This window comes from Microcaecilia unicolor, chromosome 2 (genome assembly GCF_901765095.1).
Source record: "Microcaecilia unicolor chromosome 2, aMicUni1.1, whole genome shotgun sequence".
NCBI lineage: Eukaryota > Metazoa > Chordata > Amphibia > Gymnophiona > Siphonopidae > Microcaecilia > Microcaecilia unicolor.
Window position 1 is genome coordinate 10,785,684 of NC_044032.1, and position 18,433 is coordinate 10,804,116.

The window sequence follows — 18,433 nt, forward strand, 5'->3', positions numbered from 1 at the left end:
GTGCAGTGGACTTCAGGCAGGTGGACCCAAGCCCACCCCCCCACCTGTTACACTTGTGGTAGTAAATGTGAGCCCTTCAAAACCCACCAGAAACCCACTGCACCCACATCTAGGTGCCCCCTTCACCCCTTAGGGCTATGATAGTGTTGTACAGTTGTGGGTAGTGAGTTTTGGGGGGCTCAGCACACAAGGTAAGAGAGCTATGTACTTGGGAAATTTTTCTGAAGTCCACTGCAGTGCCCCCTAGGGTGCCCAGTTGGTGTCCTGGCATGTGAGGGGGACCAGTGCACTGCGAATGCTGGCTCCTCCCACAACCAAAGGGCTTGCATTTGGTCGTTTCTGAGATGGCCGTCCTTAGTTTCCATTATTGGCGAAAATCAGAAACAACCAAGTCTAAGGACGACCATCTCTAGGAACAACCTAAATGTCAAGATTTTGGCGTCCACGACCGTATTATCGAAACGAAAGATGGACGCCCATCTTGTTTCGATAATACTAGTTTCCCCGTCCCTTCGCTGGGACGTCCTTCGTGGACGTGCTCAGGAAAACTTGGGCGCCCCTTTCGATTATGCCCCTCATGGTATACTAATGTCAACACAATATGTAATAGAACATTTTAATTGACAGTGTAGGATAGAAGCAAAGATGGAACATATAGATAGGTAAGAGAGTAAGAAGGTGACTAATTTAAAGAAAGTTTCATGTGAGGTCAGAGAGATGGTTAAATATTATCTCAGCTAGGGTAGGAGTGGATAAACATGTCCCGCTGCAGTATGTGCAGCCCGAGTCAATCCTTGTGTGTGTGAGTGAGACTAACAAGTTAGTTACTTCTTCCGTTAAAGGCTTGGTTGAAGAGCCAAGCTTTCGCCTGCTTCCTTGTGTTAAGAGGAGCCTTTCAGGCAATGCATTCCAGAGTGTGGGGGCTACTCCGGAGAAGCCTCGCTTGCGGGTATCACATACTTCTACCAGTCACACAACACTACACGTGCTTCCAGCCACACAAAGAGTCACACACTGTTACATTCCCTCCTAGCAACACACAGAGTTGCATACCCTAGAAACCTGAACTTCACTGGCTACCAGTACAATACAGAGTCAAATTTAAAACTCTCTGTTTCACCTTCAAAGCCCTTAAAGAAAATGGTCCAGAGTACTTGAAGAACAGGATCTCTCTCTACACACCTCCAGGGTCACTAAGGTCCTTCCAAGGGGTATCCCTAGCCACACCCTCTCCAAAAGACATTTCACGATGTGATACCCGCAAGCGAGCCTTCTCCAGAGTAGCCCCCACACTCTGGAATGCATTGCTTGAAAGGCTCCACTTAACACAAGACTACCTCTACTTCAGGAAGCAGGTGAAAGCTTGGCTCTTCAACCAAGCCTTTAACGGAAGAAGTAACTAACTTGTTAGTCTCACTCACACACACAAGGATTGACTCGAGCTGCACATACTGCAGCGGGACATGTTTATCCACTCCTACCCTAGCTGAGATAATATTTAACCTTCTCTCTGACCTACGTGCAACTTTCTTCAAATCAGTCACCTTACTTTCTAATTCTTCTTACTTTCTTACCCATCTATATGTTACATCTTTGCTTTACCCTTCGCTATCACCTATAATGTTCTATTACGTATTGTGTTGACATTGTAAGTAGTATACCATGCCATGCTTTGTATTGTTTTTGAATATTATTACTGCTGTAATTGTCTATTGCTCATGTCTGATCTATTCTTACTGTACACCACCTTGACTGAATTTTTTCAAAAAGGTGGTAAATAAAATCCTAATAAATAAATAAATATCCAAATCTCTAACACCACAATATTCAAAGCTATTTAATGGGCCATAGATGGCTGTTGACCAGTTAAATAGCACATTGGCACCTAACCGCAGCATTCAGTGGGAGATAACCGGTTATCTCCCAGTAAATATTTGCAGTTAGAAGCTAGCTGCTAAAAGGTTGTATCGCATGATATAGCGGCTTAGGGGTGGATATTCTGCGCTTAACCAACTTTGCTCACCAGTTAAAATAGGCCGCATAAATAGCAGGCTTACCTTTAACCACTAAAATGTTAACTGGTTAGTGCTGAATATTGGCTTAGCCAGTTAACCTTTTAGCAGTTAAAACCCCCCAGATATTCAATGCCAGTCACTGGAAACAGCCCGACATTGAATATCAGCAGAGCGCAAAAGCACTGCCCACCGGCGGCTGAATATTGGACCCTTAGTATCTGCTCCTGTGTCTGAGTGTTGTCTAGATCCAGATGAGGAGATCTATGATTTTTGGGGGGTTCTCTAAGCTGCCACCTGGAGGGATGCATCACTTAGGTCTGTCATAGGCATTGTTCTATCAGGCAGCTTCTAAATGCCACAACACCCAACTGCTAGGGCAGAATACATACGGATGAAGCATGGGTGGGTCCCAGTTACATGCACAGTTTATAAAATACATGCCTTACTTAGGCTTCCCATTGAACGTGGCATAAGAGGGCATGTGGAAACATGGGCACACCAATGACAACATCTGCTTGTATTCTGGCACCAAGAGCTACCAATTTATAGAACTGCTCCCTTTGTGCTCTATGTCACCGTGATAGACAGAGAGATCTCTGCTTCCACCCTCTCTGTGACCGGCGATGGGTCAAATAATCTCTACATATTCTGTGATAGACGTTGGAGAAGAAGGTTAAGTACATAAGCACCGCCATACTGGGAAAAGACCAAGGGTCCATCAAGCCCAGCATCCTGTCTCCCACAGCGGCCAATCCCGGCTTCAAGAACCCGGCAACCCCCCCCCCCCCCAAAAAAAAAAATATATTTAATAATGTTCAATGGACTTTTCCCTCAGGAATCTGTCCAAACCCCCTTTAAATTCCGTAAGGCCAGCTGCTGTCACTACATTCTCCGGCAACAAGTTCCAGAGTCTAACTACACGCTGAGTAAAGAAAAACTTTCTCCTGTTTGTTTTAAATCTACCGTATTCTAGCTTCATCTTGTGTCCCCTGGTTTTGTTGTTGTTTGAAAGTGTAAACAAACGCTTCACATCTGTCCGCTCTACTCCGATCATTATCTTGTAGACTTCTATCATATCACCCCTCAGCCTCCTTTTCTCCAAGCTGAAGAGCCTTTCTCTGCACCTTGTGACAGCTGATATTCCAGGAGATCTCTGGCTTCATGCTTTATAGGCCAGGTGATCTTTAGTTCTGTGCTCACTAGGATGGGGGATGGATCTCGACATCTCTAAACCTCTGACTCTGCACACCATGACTGCTATATAGGCTAGAAGATTGTGTGTGATGGACCAAGAGATCACTGACTCTGCACAGTGAGTGATGGACAGTTAACCAGGCATCCTCAGTCTCTGTGGTTTGGGGCCGAGTGGTCCCCAGACTTACTTATAAAGAACAGAGTGGTTATGTGCTGGAATCATCTGCTCTGTGATGTAGTCGGGGTACAAGACTGGGATCCCAATGAGCCGCTGCACAATCAGCTGAGGTTGGAACAGATACTGACACTCATCATGGAGACCCTGTAGGCGAGAGGTAGAGACAGGGTAAAAAGGAAGAGAAAAGAGAGACAAAACCACAGGGGTATGGGGACTAAACCCAATCACCTGGCCTGGTTAGAGGGCCGGCAAAGAGAGGGAAGTACAAATTAAACAAATGATGGTAACTTAACAGTCTGGGATTAGATCACAACTTCCCACTCACGCAATCCAAATTCACAACAGTCCAAATTATAAACAATGAGAGGAAAGGACACAATGCTTAGATATTAGAAAAATAGGAAAGCTGTTTTATTAAAGACTAGTACAAAAGGCCCGTTTCTGACACAAATGAAACGTGCGCTAGCAAGGTTTTCCTCGGAGTGTGTATGCTTGAGAGAGAGAGAGAGAGAGAGAGAGAGAGAGAGAGAGAGAGAGTGTATGTGAGAGATGGAGTGTCTGTGTGTCATAGAGAGAATGAGAGAGACAGAGACAGCGTGTGTGTGTGTTTGTGTGAGAGAGTGTGTGTGAGAGACAGAGTGTCTGTGTGTGTGAGACTGTGTGTGTGTGACAGAGAGAGTGTGATAGACAGGGAGTGTGTCAGAGACAGTGTATGTGACAGACAGTGAGTGAGTGTGAGCCCCCACCCCCTCTCACAGGGCCCCCCTCCCACCCCCACCTGTCTGGTCTCAGGACCCCTCCCCACCTCCCTCTCCCCTGCCGCCCCTCCAGCCATCCATGTCCAGCGACCCTCCTCTCCCCCTGCCCCCCCTGCAGCTACCCATGTCCAGCGACCCTCCCCTCCCCCCATGTCCAGCGACCCTCCCCTTTCCCCTCCCCCCCGGGCGCATCAAACCCCCTCGTCACCCGCAGCTGCCAGTAGTAACGCTATCCGGCCGCTGCTTCTCCTGTTGAGCAGCAGCGGCCGCTTCAAAAAGAAAAGAAGCGATAAATGTTTTTAAACCCAGCCCAAATCATTCGCAAATGCCCGAGTCTTAAAACGTAGTCTCTGCAGTTGCTCCTCTTCTCGCCTCCACGTCACTGCCCCTGGAGTAAGACCCTGGACGAGCGCAGTGACGTGACAGGATGGAGTCGGTCCAGAGGGTGACTGCTAAAATGGTCAGTGGTCTGTGTCATACAGCGTATGGGGACAGAGATAAAAGATCTCAATATATGTCTACTACTACTACTACTACTTAGCATTTCTATAGTGCTGCCAGGGTTACGCAGCGCTGTACAAGTTTAAACATGGGGAAGGACAGTCCCTGCTCAAGAGAGCTTACAATCTAAAGGTAACAAGCTATGTAGTCAGTGTAGAGTGGCTAGGCACCAAAAGCAAGGGAGAAGAGATGGGCTTTGAGTAAGGACTTGAAAGTGGGCAGGGAGGGCGCATGGCGTATGGGCTTGGGAAGTCTGTTCCAGGCATAAGGTGAAGCGAGGCAGAAGGGGCGGAAGAAAGGTGGGAGAGGGGAGATATGATAGTTATGTTACCTACATGGCAATTTTCTTCCAATTGATAGGAAGCTCTGGAATGGGGGGGGGGGGGGGCATAGGATGAAGAAGAATAACCTGAGGAAATACTTCTTCATGGAAAGGGTGGTGATTTCATGGATGGAGGTGGTGGAGATGAAAACAGTATCTGAATTCAAGAAATCCTGGGACAAGTCCATAGGATCTCTAAGGGAGTAATAGGGAGAGTAGATGGAATGGATGGGCAGACTGGATAGGCTATATGGTCTTTATCTGCTTTTATTTTATACCCCATATTTTATTTTTTTATAGCATTTGTATCCCACATTTTCCCACCAATTTGCAGGTTCAATGTGGCTTACATTTGCCGTAATGGCGGTTGCCATTTCCGGTTAACATGATTACAGATGGTATTGCGTTAATGTGCATACATTCATGGTAACATACATGGAACATAATATACCTTCCCACATACACACCTCATACAACACCCCATCTCCCACACATTCCCCATATACATACTTCTGGCAACAAATTCTAGAGATGAATTATTTAGTGAATGAATAAAATATTATCTCCAGATTATTTTAAATGTGTTATGCAGCAACTTCATAGCGTGTCCCCTAGTCTTTGTACTTTCTGAAAGAGTAAACAACGGATTCCTGTTTACTCCTTCCACTCCACTGAGTATCTTAAGGAGATCTACCAGGTCTCCTTTCTACCGAAGAACAAGATTTATTGAAACCGCCATAAAGCCTGGTTAGTCCATGGGAACAAATACTCATCCTGTGCCGACTACTTCCTGAGTTTTAAAGTCCTCACTTCTGCGGTTCCTTTCCTCCATAATCTTTATAGAAACAAGGTCCGACTTTCCTGTGATGGGTACACCAGAGGGTGCTTGTGAGGACAGGAGCACATGGCACCCTTAAAGACATTTCAATACCTCAGTGGCATGTACAGATCAGCATGCTTTCTAGCCAAACATTGTACAATGAATGCCGTTCTGCTCTCCCTGGTGTGGTTTATGGCTCAGTATGGCACTGAAACATGACTGTACTTAAAGCTGGCCATTCAGACCTACCTGTGGTGCACTGTGAAGCAGGTGGCTGAAGTTCAGGTCATTCATACTTAAACACTGCAAGCAGACTCATAGTAACATAGTAGATGATGGCAGAGAAAGACCTGTACGGTCCATCCAGTCTGCCCAACAAGATAAACTCATATGTGCTTCTTTATGTGTATACCTGACCTTGATTTGTATCTGCCATTTTCAGGGCACAGACTGTAGAAGTCTGCCCAGCACTAGCCCCGCCTCCCAACCACCGGCTCTGCCACCCAATCTCCGCTAAGCTTCTGAGGATCCATTCCTTCTGAACAAGATTCCTTTATGTTTATCCCACGCATTTTTTAATTCCGTTACCGTTTTCATCTCCACCACATCTCGCGGGAGGGCATTCCAAGCATCCACCACCCTCTCCGTGAAGAAATACTTCCTGACATTTTTCTTGAGTCTGCCCCCCTTCAATCTCATTTCATGTCCTCTAGTTCTACCACCTTCCCATCTCCGGACACAGTTTGGATTAATACCTTTCAAATATCTGAACGTCTGTATCATATCTGTGCTAGTGATTTCATCTTTTTATGCTGGAATTGTCTTAAAGGTGTTTTCATTGGAACTGTGTGTTACATAGTAACATAGTAACATAGTAAATGACGGCAGAAAAAGACCTGCACGGTCCATCTAGTCTGCCCAAGATAAACTCATGTGTATACCTTACCTTGATTTGTACCTGTCTTTTTCAGGGCACAGACCGTGTAAGTCTGTCCAGCAGTATTTCCCGCCTCCCAACCACCAGTCCCGCCTCCCATCACCGGCTCTGGCACAGACCCCGTATAAGTCTGCCCTCCCCTATCCTAGCCTCTCAACCACCAACCCCTCTTCCCCCCCGCCACCCAATTTCAGCTAAGCTTCTGTGGATCCATTCCTTCTGCACAGGATTCCTTTATGCCTGTCCCACGCATGTTTGAATTCCGTTACCGTTTTCATCTCCACCACCTCCCGTGGGAGGGCATTCCAAGCGTTCACCACCCTCTCCGTGAAGAAATACTTCCTGACATCTTTCCTGAGTCTGCCCCCCTTCAATCTCATTTCATGTCCTCTCGTTCTACCGCCTTCCCATCTCCGGAATGTGCCAAGTGTTTTAAACCTGTGACTTAATCTGGTTACATTGAATCTGGTGTCTATTTTCATTAACGAAACCAAAGCTCGTAATCTACCACAACATTACTGTGTTTGTTCATAACGGAATTGGCGAACGCCTTTGCGGTACTATGTGAGCCACGTTGAGCCTGCGGATGGGTGGGGAAAGTGTGGGATACAAATGTAACAAATAAATAAATAAATAAATAAATAAAATAAAGACACAGAAGACAGGTCTCTTTCAATTGAAAGGAAGTTCTGGTATGAGAGGGTTATAGGATGAAGGTTATCAATAGAAATCAAACAAAATAAAACATGGAAAAGAGAATAAGATGATACCTTTTTTATTGGACATAACTTAATACATTTCTTGATTAGCTTTCGAAGGTTGCCCTCAGTGGCGTACTAAGGGGGGGCGGTGGGGGCGGTCCACCCTGGGTGCACGCCGCTGGGGGGGTGCCGCAGCACGCGCCTGTCTGCTCCCAGTTCGGTACGCTCGCTAAATTCTCTCGTTCGCTGCAGCAGCTCCCTCCTTCTGCCCCGGAACAGGTTACTTCCTGTTCCGGGGCAGAGGGAGGGAGCTGCAGCGAATGAGAGAATTTAGCGAGCGTAGCGAACTGGGAGCAGACAGGCGCATGCTGCAGCACCCCCCCCCCAGCGGCGTACACCTGGGGGGGGTCATTTCGCGGGGGGGGGGCGCATCGGCGATCCGCCCCAGGTGCCGTCGAGGCTAGGAACACCATTGGTTGCCCTTCTTGGTCAGATCGGAAATAAGCAAATGTGTTAGCAGATAGTATATATAAGTGAAACATCAATGCATTACTTTGACAGTCTGACAGAGTGGGAGGGTGGGGGTATGCATGGGGTATGCATGGGGACATCAAAGCATTTCATTGATATGGGTGTTGGTAGGTGAGAGGAGGGTAATAAACAGAGAAATAAACAGAGAAATACAGCTTTATGGTTTATAATGAGTTAGAAAACCCAGATCCTTATTAAGTCCTGTTTGTTGGGTGTCAAAATATTCAATCATTCTTATTTCAAAGGTCTTACGTTCCTGTATTGTTTTAAAATTACCTTTCAGTATTCTTCCTGTGAAATCACTGTGAAATCTATTGATAACCTTTAAGAGTGGACTAACACGGCTACCACACCTCTGTACTTAGGATGAAGGTGAAATGGGATAGGCTCAGGAGTAACCTAAGGAAATATTTCTTTATGGAAAGGGTGGTGGATGTGACGAACAGCCTCCCAGCAGACTTTATCTGAATTCAAGAAAGTGCAATATATCTCCAAGGGGGGGGGGGGGGGGGAGGAAGATATTGTATAGCTGGTGAGGATGAATAGGCTACATGGTCTTTATCTGCCATCGTTTTCTATGTTTCCTCAACAGCCTGGTTTTCCCAACGCAAAATGGGTGTTTGCAGTAGGCACACGTTTAGTCTACAAGGTCCATTCTACATTTCTCTGGAGATATCTTGCCTTACCTTCACAGATATCTTTCCCCCGTCCTTGGGTAGGTGGGCTGCCAGGAACCAGTCTCCAGGCAGTGGGCTGCTGATGTTGAAAACCCCCGTGGTTCTGTTTGGTAGGGTCCAGGTCAGGGTGAGTGCAAATACTCCTGGAATGCTGGTGTCCCTGGGGAAGTGGGTGCGGAGTGGGTTGATCACCGGTGGGGCCCCTGAGCGAAAGTACCTGGTAGGAGAAAGACAGGAGGCAGTCAATCACATCAGGTCATAGCAGGTTTTCCAACGAGCTCCTTGTCTTTAGGGGCTATCTGTAATGGAAAGCAACGCCTACGTCATTTAACCTCATTTAGTTTAACTCTAGATTTATAACCTACACTTTACAAACAAATTTGGCCAAGGTAGTGAACAATACATAAAATTAGATACTTAAATCCCTTGTCCCTGGTGTTAACTTAAGAAGAAAGGGCATCAAACATTCAGCATATCCCTCCTTTCTCCGTTCAAGCTTATTGTAACCTTTCCCATTGTTTCCCCCCCCCTTTCTGTTAGTCCTTCTCCGCACCTTGTTATGTTATATCATGTCTTTTATTCCTCCACAACCTACTTAGTTCTAGTCAGATCACATTTAAAAGAAAACCAGACCAAATGTCTGGGAATTATAGTGCTAGTCGGCGCAATACAGACATCACTTACAATTCAATTCTCCAACATCTAAAGACATAAGACCAGCTCTAAGAAAAGTAAAGTCTTCAAGTTTTTTTCTGAAATTTAAATAATGTTGACAAGATCTCAAGAACAAAGGTAGAGAATTCCAGGCTGAAGCCATTTGATAGAGTTTAATGAAGAAGAGAAATGCTTGACTGACTTGAATGTAGATTTATTTATTTGGATTTTCCTCACACCTTTTTCAGTAGTAGCTCAAGGTGAGTCACATTCAGGTACTCTGGATATTTCTCTGTCCCAGGAGGGCTCACAATCTAAGTTTGTACCTGAGGCAATGGAGGGTTAAGTGACTTGCCCAAGATCACAAGAAGCAGCAGCGTGATTTGAACTGGCCACCTCTGGATTGCAAGACCGGTGCTCTAACCATTAGGCCACTCCTCCACTAGCAACATTCCATGTAGAGGCCTGCCCTTGCAGATCAGCAACGCGGCCGCACAGGCTTCTGTTTCTGTGAGTCTGACGTCCTGCACATATGTGCAGGACGTCAGACTCTCTGCAAGGGCAGGCTTCTACATGGAATGTTGCTAGTGGAATAGCAACATTCCATGTAGAATCTCAAATAGTAGCAACAGAATCTCAAATATTATTTTGTTTAGATTTTGCTCACACCTTTTTCAGTATAAGCTCAAGGTGAGCTACACTCAAGTACACTGGGTCTTTCCCTGTCCCTGGAGGGCTCACAATCTAAGTTTGTACCTGAGGCAATGGAGAGTTAAGTGACTTGCCCAAGATCACAAGGAACAACAGTGGGATTTGAACCGGCCACCTCTGGATTGCAAGACCGGTGCTCTAACCACTAGGCCACTCCCCCACCTGAGTACTATATTTAGAAGTACCGCCTTGTAGGTAGCATAACTAAATTCATCATATAAAAAGGAGACAGAATTTTAAACACCATTATATTCAGCTTAAAATGGATACGGGCCACAATCGATAACCAGTTCTTAACTTCACGGAAACTACGCTCTGCAAAATCTCATACCTTCCAATATTTGTTGACATTGTAAATTGCAGACTGGAACTCTGCTTCATATGATGTACGATTGTTCCCTTATACAACCCTTCTGTTTGGAACACCATCAAAGCTATCTTTAATTTTACCTTCTCAATATCCGCTCCAATAGGTGGCTTCAAATCAGCCACCACTACAACCAAACTTCCTGTTCATCATGATTACTGTCGCCTAGAGACTAATTTAGACAAACTGGAAAGATGTAACATTACTTAATCCTCGCTTTTGGTGGTAATCCGTTCCATACTATCATAAATTGGAAACCACGGCATCTAAAATCACTGGTATCACTGGGGAAACATTTTTAGCCTGGTCCCCCACTTGAGACATACTTAAAAACTTTCTAGGCTGCAACTTCACTTGTTTCATTTTCATAACTTCAATTGGTAAGTAAGAACTGCAAATCTTGTACATTTTTTTTTTCATTTGTACCCCGTGCTTTCCCACTCCTGGCAGGCTCAATGTGGCTTACATGGGGAAATGGAGGGTTAAGTGACTTGCCCAGAGTCTCAAGGAGCTGCCTATGCCTGAAGTGGGAATCAAACTCAGTTCCCCAGGACCAAAGTCCACCACCCTAACCACTAGGCCACTCCTCCACTGTTGCTTCTATTTGAGATTCTACATGGAATGTTGCTATTCCATGTAGAAGTCGGCCCTTGCAGATCACCAAGGTGGCCGCACAGGCTTCTGCTTCTGTGAGTCTGACGTGCAGGACATCGTCAGGCTCACAGAAACAGAAGCCTGCGCAGCCTTCTACATGGAATGTTGCTAGTGGAATAGCAACATTCCATGTAGAATGTCCAATAGTAGCAACAGAATCTCAACAGTAGCAACATTCCATGTAGAATCTCCAATAGTATCTATTTTATTTTTGTTACATTTGTACCCTGCGCTTTCCCACTCATGGCAGGCTCAATGCGGCTTACATGGCGCAATGGAGGGTTAAGTGACTTGCCCAGAGTCACAAGGAGCTGCCTGTGCCTGAAGTGGGAATCGAACTCAGTTCCTCAGTTCCCCAGGACCAAAGTCCACCACCCTAACCACTAGGCCACTCCTCCACTGTTGCTTCTATTTGAGATTCTACATGGAATGTTGCTATTCCACTTGCAACATTCCATGTAGAAGTCAGCCCTTGCAGATCACCAATGTGGCCGCGCAGGCTTCTGCTTCTGTGTGTCTGATGTCCTGCACGTACAACGTGCAGGATGTCAGACTCACAGAAACAGAACGAAGCCTTGTGCCGGAAGAAGATGACCTCGGCTGGCGAGGGTTGGGGTCCCCCGCCAGCAAAGGTAGGCAACGGCGGCGATGGGGGAGGGTTGGCGGCGGGAGGGGGGTCGAGGGCCATCGGCAGGGGGGAGGTCAAAATTGATGGTGGTGGCGGTGCCGGGAGGGGGGGGGGCTAAAATGTGCCCCCTCACCTCGGGCTCTGGACCCCCCTCCCGCCAAAATCTGGCTACGCCCCTGCTTATATGCAAGTGCACATTTTTCTATTTTACAGCTGGACCCTTTGCCTCAAACAATTCACCCAACTTTCCCTGCACCTGCACACAGACAGGTCACTTTCAAGCTGGGGGCTCTAGCCTCCAATTCTGCTTACTGCTGCAATCCTGTATGACAGGGGGGTTACCAAAACTGCAAAGAAGTCTGCAAAGGCTCCAGGGGGAGGGAGATCCCTGCCAGAGGGCTGCCCAAGGGAGGGATTGGCAAGAAGTTGCAGAGATAAAGGGGATACCTGTGGTGAGTGACAGCAGGGGTGGAGTTTGGAAAATCATAGTGGTGAACATGAGGTCTTTTGTTGCCTGTACCCCCCCCCCCCCTCCCGCCAGGACCCTTGGGAGCAGAGGGGGATCCTGGACTGCAGTATAAGCTCAGGCTCAGAAAAAGGAATACTTGGTGCCCTTATAAGTGGCAACTGGAAAGGAACTTGAAGCTTCAGGTGGATAAGGGGAGTCCAGCCTGGAAGCAGGGGAAGCCTGTTCAAAGACCGGGGTGCAGCCCTACGAGGTGCATCACTGGAAGAAGGTCAGCCTAAAGGGACTGTGACTGAAGGAGTGGGGTTGATAGGAGTAACCAGATCAGCCTTGGATTATCATTGGCCTGACAGGATGGGTATATAGAAAGAGCAGGAAGTGCACATATGTACAAAAAAAAAAAACAAGAGACTTCAGACACTGCTGTAATATATCAGTGGCATTCCTTGGTCGGCTGGCCACCCGGGGTGGATCACCGCTGCGCACCCCCCCCCCCTCCCCGGGTGCAGCGTTGTCCGTCCCTCCTGTGTGCAGCACGACACCCCCACCAGGTGCAGCATCCCCCCCCCCCCAGCGCATCACCTCCAAGCTCCTCCCCGGGTGCATTTTTCTTACCTGATGGGTTGCTGCCCTGCGACTGTCGGCTCCACTGGTTCCCTGCTCCCTCTGCCCCAGAACAGGAAGTAACAGCAGAAGGAGCAGGGAACTGGTGGAGCTGACAGCCATGCAGCTGCTCCCTGCACCCCTCCTGCAGCGTGCACCCGGGGCAGACTGCCCCCACCGCCCCACCCTCGGTACACCACTGAAATATATCACAAAGGAAGAAAGGTACAGGGATTCCTCCCGAAGGGATAACTGGATAATTAGAAACTGGTTTAGAGTTAAAAGTCGATCACTAACAGTTTTGGCCTCTGAAAATGATTACATTGTTGACGTAAAGTGGAGGAGTGGCCTAATGGTTTGGTGTAGCAGGTTGCGGGTTCGATTCCCGCTACTGCCTGATGGTCGGCCATGGGTTGAGATCCTGGGGAACCAGGTTCAATTCCCTCTGCAGCCAGTGTGACCCTGGGCAAGTCACTTAACCCTCCATTGCCCCAGGTACAACAGTAGTAGACTGTGAGCCCACTAGGGACAGACCCCAGTACCTGAAAAATGAAACTGTAAACCGCTTAGATCTAAGAGTTATATAAGTACTTTTGAATGAATTAGTGAACGTTTGGCATGAAGTGTTCTTTGGTGTGAGAGTGGGGACGCCTGATCCCGAGTGATGAGGTGTCACTAAAAGGACCCCATTGAACCTCCCCAAACCCCAGATCACTATTTCGGACCATTAACCCACTCCCAAGCTCACCTGAGGGAGACAGTGACTGTGTGAGCAGTGAGTGGAGTAAAAGCTACTGAAGAGAGAGAGAGTGTGGATTATCCCTGTGACCGGGGTTGGAGGGGTGGAACTGAGCAACTGGTCAGACACAGGTTACACTGCTTTATTTATAAACTGAGTTTCAAGACTCATGTTAGACTTTACAGCTTCCTATTTCACTTAAACAGGGAGGGCATAGTATAGGCTTCCCCTATGTACATAAGTATTGCCACAATGGGACAGACCAAAGGTCCATCAAGCCCAGCATCCTGTTTCCAACAGTGGCCAATCCAAGTCACAAGTACCTGGCAAGATCCAGAAAAAGGTCAATACATTTTATTCTGCTTATTCCAGAAATAGCAGTGGATTTTCCCCAAGTCAATTGTCTATGGACTTTTCCATTAGGAAGCCGTCCAGACCTTTTTAAAACCCCGCTAAGCTAACTGCCTTTATCACATTCTCTGGCAACAAATTCCAGAGTTTAATTACACATTGAGTGAAGAAAAGTTTTCTCTGATTTGTTTTAAGTTTACTACTTGGTAGCTTAATCGCATGCCCCCTAGTCCTAGTATTTTTGGAAAGAGTAAACAGACGCTTCACGTCCCGTTCCACTCCACTCATTATTTTATAGACCTCTATTATATCTCCCCTCAGCCGTCTTTTCTCCAAGCTGAAGAGCCCCAGCCGCTTCAGCCTTTCTTCATAGGGAAGTCGTCCCATCCCTTCTAAGACGAATGCACAGCTTTCCATTATGAATTTACTAGAAAAGATAACTGAACTTCATTTAATAATAGGAAAGACATTCAGTCACTCAGAGAACACAGAGAGACATAGGGGAAGATTAAGGCTCAGGAGAACATTAAAACACTCAAGCTGGGACTTCTTGTTACACCACTTCCCCAAAGGCTTGCTGGAAGAGCCAGGCTTTTAAAAGTCTACAGAGGGAAAGAGGGAGGTTATTCCAAATATGGGGAGTGAGGAAAAAGAAGGGCACTGTATCTAGTTGATTCCAAATGTGCAAATTTAGGACTTGGTAAAACCAAATGATGGTCATTTAAGGACTGTAGTACCCTAGCAGGAGAATAAGGGATAGCCAGGCATGAAAGATAGTCGGGGAGCCTACCCTGAAAAAGTGTCGTAGCCAAGGGTGGGCCCGGGTGGGCCCAGGCCCACCCACTTTGTGCTCAGGACCACACAGTAGCAGCACATCTATGATGTGGCACAGGGATCCCCCAAGCCCCACCAGCCGAAAACTCCCAACAACTGTCCCTCCTGCATACCTTGTAAATAGCAGATCTTTGCCTGCAGCAAGCAGCGACTGATATATACTGTTCGCACCGGCCCCACAGTCTTCCCTCTGAGGTATTCCCACCTATATGGAAACAGGAAGTTGCATCAGAGGGAAGGCTGTGGGGCCAACATGAGCAGTGTGTATTAGTTGCTTCTCGCTACTGGTGAAAATGTATTTATTATTTCTTTATTGCACTTGTATCCCACATTTTCCCACCTTTTTGCAGGCTCAATGTGGCTTACAAAGAGCTGTTATGGCATCGCCATATCAGGGTAAAGAATACAATTGGTGTTACACAGAGGTCAAGGGAAACAAGAGGATCTGGTCAAGCAGTTATAGAAAGATACATTCTGAATAAAGGTGGATAGGTGTTGTGTTATAGTTAGTTAAGGGTTCTCGTGGTAGGCCTTGTTAAAGAGATAGGTTTTCAGAGATTTGCGGAAGTTAGTTCATTCTTAGTTAAATCTGCTATTTAAAAGGTATGTGAGGGAGGGGGATGTTTGAGAGACCATATGGCATGCAGACGAGAGAGGGAGAGATCAAATCACTTGCGGGACAGGGTGGAATTCTTCTGCCCACCCATCTTGGGCCCAGGTCCACCCAAAATTGGGTGTCTGGCTACGCCCCTGCCCTGAAAGCCTTAAAAGTCAGAAGTGTAATCTTATAGGTGATCTGGTATTCAACAGGTATCCAGTGGTGTTGTTTCGGTAAGGGCATGGTGTGATTATAGCGATGACCATGACAGAGTAACCTCACAGCTGTGTTCTGAAGAGTTTGTAGTTGTTTTCAAGGTAACGTGAGGTGAACCTGCGTAAATAATATTCCAATAATCCAGACGGGTCGTGAAAAAGGACAGAACAAGCGCATGGAAAGTGTTATGGTCGAAAAAGTGACGGAAGGTGAAGAAACAAATTTTTAACGTGGGAGATAAGCGGCAAAAATACGACAGGGAAGAGTCAAGGATTAGCCCCTCCTTCTTCAAGGAAACAGCCTGATTTCTGCAAGAGACCGCCAGGGATCCAAGCAAGCAAAAGAACCGGTGCTGTATAAGTACTGAGCCCAATTTCAATGTCTTGTCCATGCACCATATATTTAAGGAAAGAGTGTCTCTGGCTAACACAGCCACTGCCCCTGGAGAAGCAAGAAGTGGAAAGAAGTGACAGACCAGTGGAGGCTTCTGCATTAGCCTTAGTGAAAGGGGAACCAGAGCACCAAAGGACAGTTAAGGGGAGAAACAGAGGAGATTTGGGAGCTGGTACTGGACATTCGACCTCAAAAATGTTTGGACTGGGAGATATTAAACGGTGTCTCTGGTGGTGATCCCGATGCACAAAGCTTACCAAGCTCGGAACATTTGCTTTAGACTGGTTGTAGCCAGTCTAAAGCTAATGTTACTCAGCGAGTAATCCATAAAGGGGTTTTCCGTGGCTCTAATGTGTGCCATTAGCAGCCACCGAGAACCCCATGCAGATATATTACAATGAGCTCATTAGTATTCTAATGAGCATTCCGGGCGATGTACAGCTCCAAAGTGCCTTACTCTAATGAGCAAATATTATGGATGCTCTGGAGCTGTTGGAGAGGAGGGAAGCACAAGCAGCCAGCTGCAAAGGCTGCCTGCTTGTGCTCCCTACCTCTCCTCTCCCAACTCCCCCTCCATTTTGAACATTCCCTGGTGGTCCCATTGGATCCGCTGTCCCCCACTGACCCCCCGCACCTTCTGAAGCAATTTCCTGGTGGTCTGGTGGACCTCACACCCCCTGAACCTCCTGACCCCTGGGCGCCCCCATGTTTCCCAACCCCCCCAAAACAATTCTCTGGTGGTCCAGTGGACAATGCACCCCCCCCCCACATACCCCTGGCACCCCCACACCTCCCAAACCCCTCCAAAGCAATTCCCTGGTGGTCTGGTGGACCCCGCACCCCCTGCCCCCTACCCCCTACCTAAATCACACTGGTGGTCCAGTGGACCTGGCCCCTACTACTACTACTATTTAGCATTTCTATAGCGCTACAAGGCGTACGCAGCGCTGCACAAACATAGAAGAAAGACAGTCCCTGCTCAAAGAGCTTACAATCTAATAGACAAACACCCCACACCCCAGCAAAGATCTACCCTAGTGGTCCAGTGATCACCCCTCCCCTGCCCAGCCCATACCTTATAAAGTTGGAAGCAGGAGGGAAGGAGCGACACCTCCTCCCTCCTGCCTCAAGCTCCGCCGCTTCCAAAATGGCGGTGCACAGCCCCTGCCCAGTGCATTCTGGGACACACCCCTCTCCTGTTCCATACCCCAATCCAGTCTCTCTCTTCCCTTCCCCAGTCTGATCTCTCTCTCTCTCTCTCTCCTCTCCCCTCTTGTGCTGGACCTGCCAGGAAGGGGAACACAACTCTCTCCAGCTCCCCCACCCCAAGGACTAGCAATCTCCATCTTTCTCCAGCCCCCCCCCCCCCAGGGTCCTGCAAATTCCATCTGTCTCCAGCCCCCAGCCCTACCCCAGGGTCTAGCACATCTCACTCTTCTCCCCCCCCCCCCAGAGTCCAGCAATCTTCATATCTCTCCACCCCCACCCCGTGATCAGAGTCTCTCTCTGTTGCCCTCCCCTCCCCAGAAAACTTGCCTCTGATTCTGACTGCTGGCAGTGACAGCCTTTCAAAACATGCCTGCTGTCGCCAAGGTCAGCGCCTTCCCTTTGCCAGGTCCCACTTTTGCAGAAGCAGGAAGTTACCTGAGAAGGTGGGACAGGTAAGAGCAGCCTGTCTTGAACGGCTGGTGCTGCCAGTGAAGATCAGAGGCAAGTTTCCCAGGGAGGAGAGAGGAGGGGAAGGGTGATAGAGAGAAAAGCTGAATTCAGGAGCGGTGGGGAGAGGGAGAGAGATGCCAGCTGGACCCAGCAGGAGAGAGAGAAAGGAACCGCTGGCAGGGACTAAACCTAAGTGCCAGGTCAGATGTTTTTAGGTGCCATGGTAATCTGGCACCTGGGGTTTGTCGAGCCCTGCTCTAGTATGATACTGTACTTTCTCTGTGAGGGGATGGATATTACTAAATATGTTTCAGAGTGGGGGAAACATGCAGAGAAACCGAGAAGATAACAGCAAGTAAAGACCACGAGGCTCACCTAGTCTGCCTAATTTCCTAAAGTCATAGACCCCGATTGAGCTTAGTCTTTTCCTTCACGTCATTGTGTACAGGGATCCCCGGCTACTGCTGTCTCCACCACCTCCCCTGGGAGGCCACTCCATGCCTTCACCCCCTGATAAAGCAGTAATCTGTGGTGTTGCTCCTGAGTGGCCCCGTAGGGGACAGTAAACTGCTCACCACTATTTCTGGAAGACTGTTACGCTTTGTCTCTCTGGATATTACTCACGTTCTTTGTACGGAGAGGTAACACGCTACTACTGACCCCCGTGTTTTGGGGGTTATTACTCACACTGTCACACTACGGTCCGGACACTGGTCCCCAAAGGTCCCGCCTTGTTCTTTGAAGGTGATGAGGTTCCAGACGGCCACAATTGTGTCTTCGGGGACGTTGAAATGGAAGAGCTCCACGCTGCCAAAGGATCGAAAGGGACTCAGCTTTCGGGGGGTGCGGGTGAAATAATCCGTCACAAAGAGTCCGTCTGCAGGAGGAAGCAACAGGCCCAAAGCATAAATAACCAGTACAAAGAG

The 18,433-nt window shown here is 47.7% G+C and overlaps 1 protein-coding gene across 1 annotated transcript in view; it reads right to left on the reverse strand.

Moving 5' to 3' along the window:
• TMEM8B (transmembrane protein 8B) overlaps window positions 1–18,433 on the reverse strand; it is a 114,410-nt gene that overhangs the window by 46,560 nt on the left and 49,417 nt on the right. The window contains exons 2-4 of the mRNA XM_030191852.1: window positions 18,195–18,384; window positions 8,644–8,851; window positions 3,398–3,531 (exon numbers count right to left, since the gene is read on the reverse strand). Of these exons, the coding sequence (XP_030047712.1) occupies window positions 3,398–3,531; window positions 8,644–8,851; window positions 18,195–18,384 (532 nt within the window). The remainder of the gene's footprint in view (window positions 1–3,397; window positions 3,532–8,643; window positions 8,852–18,194; window positions 18,385–18,433) is intronic.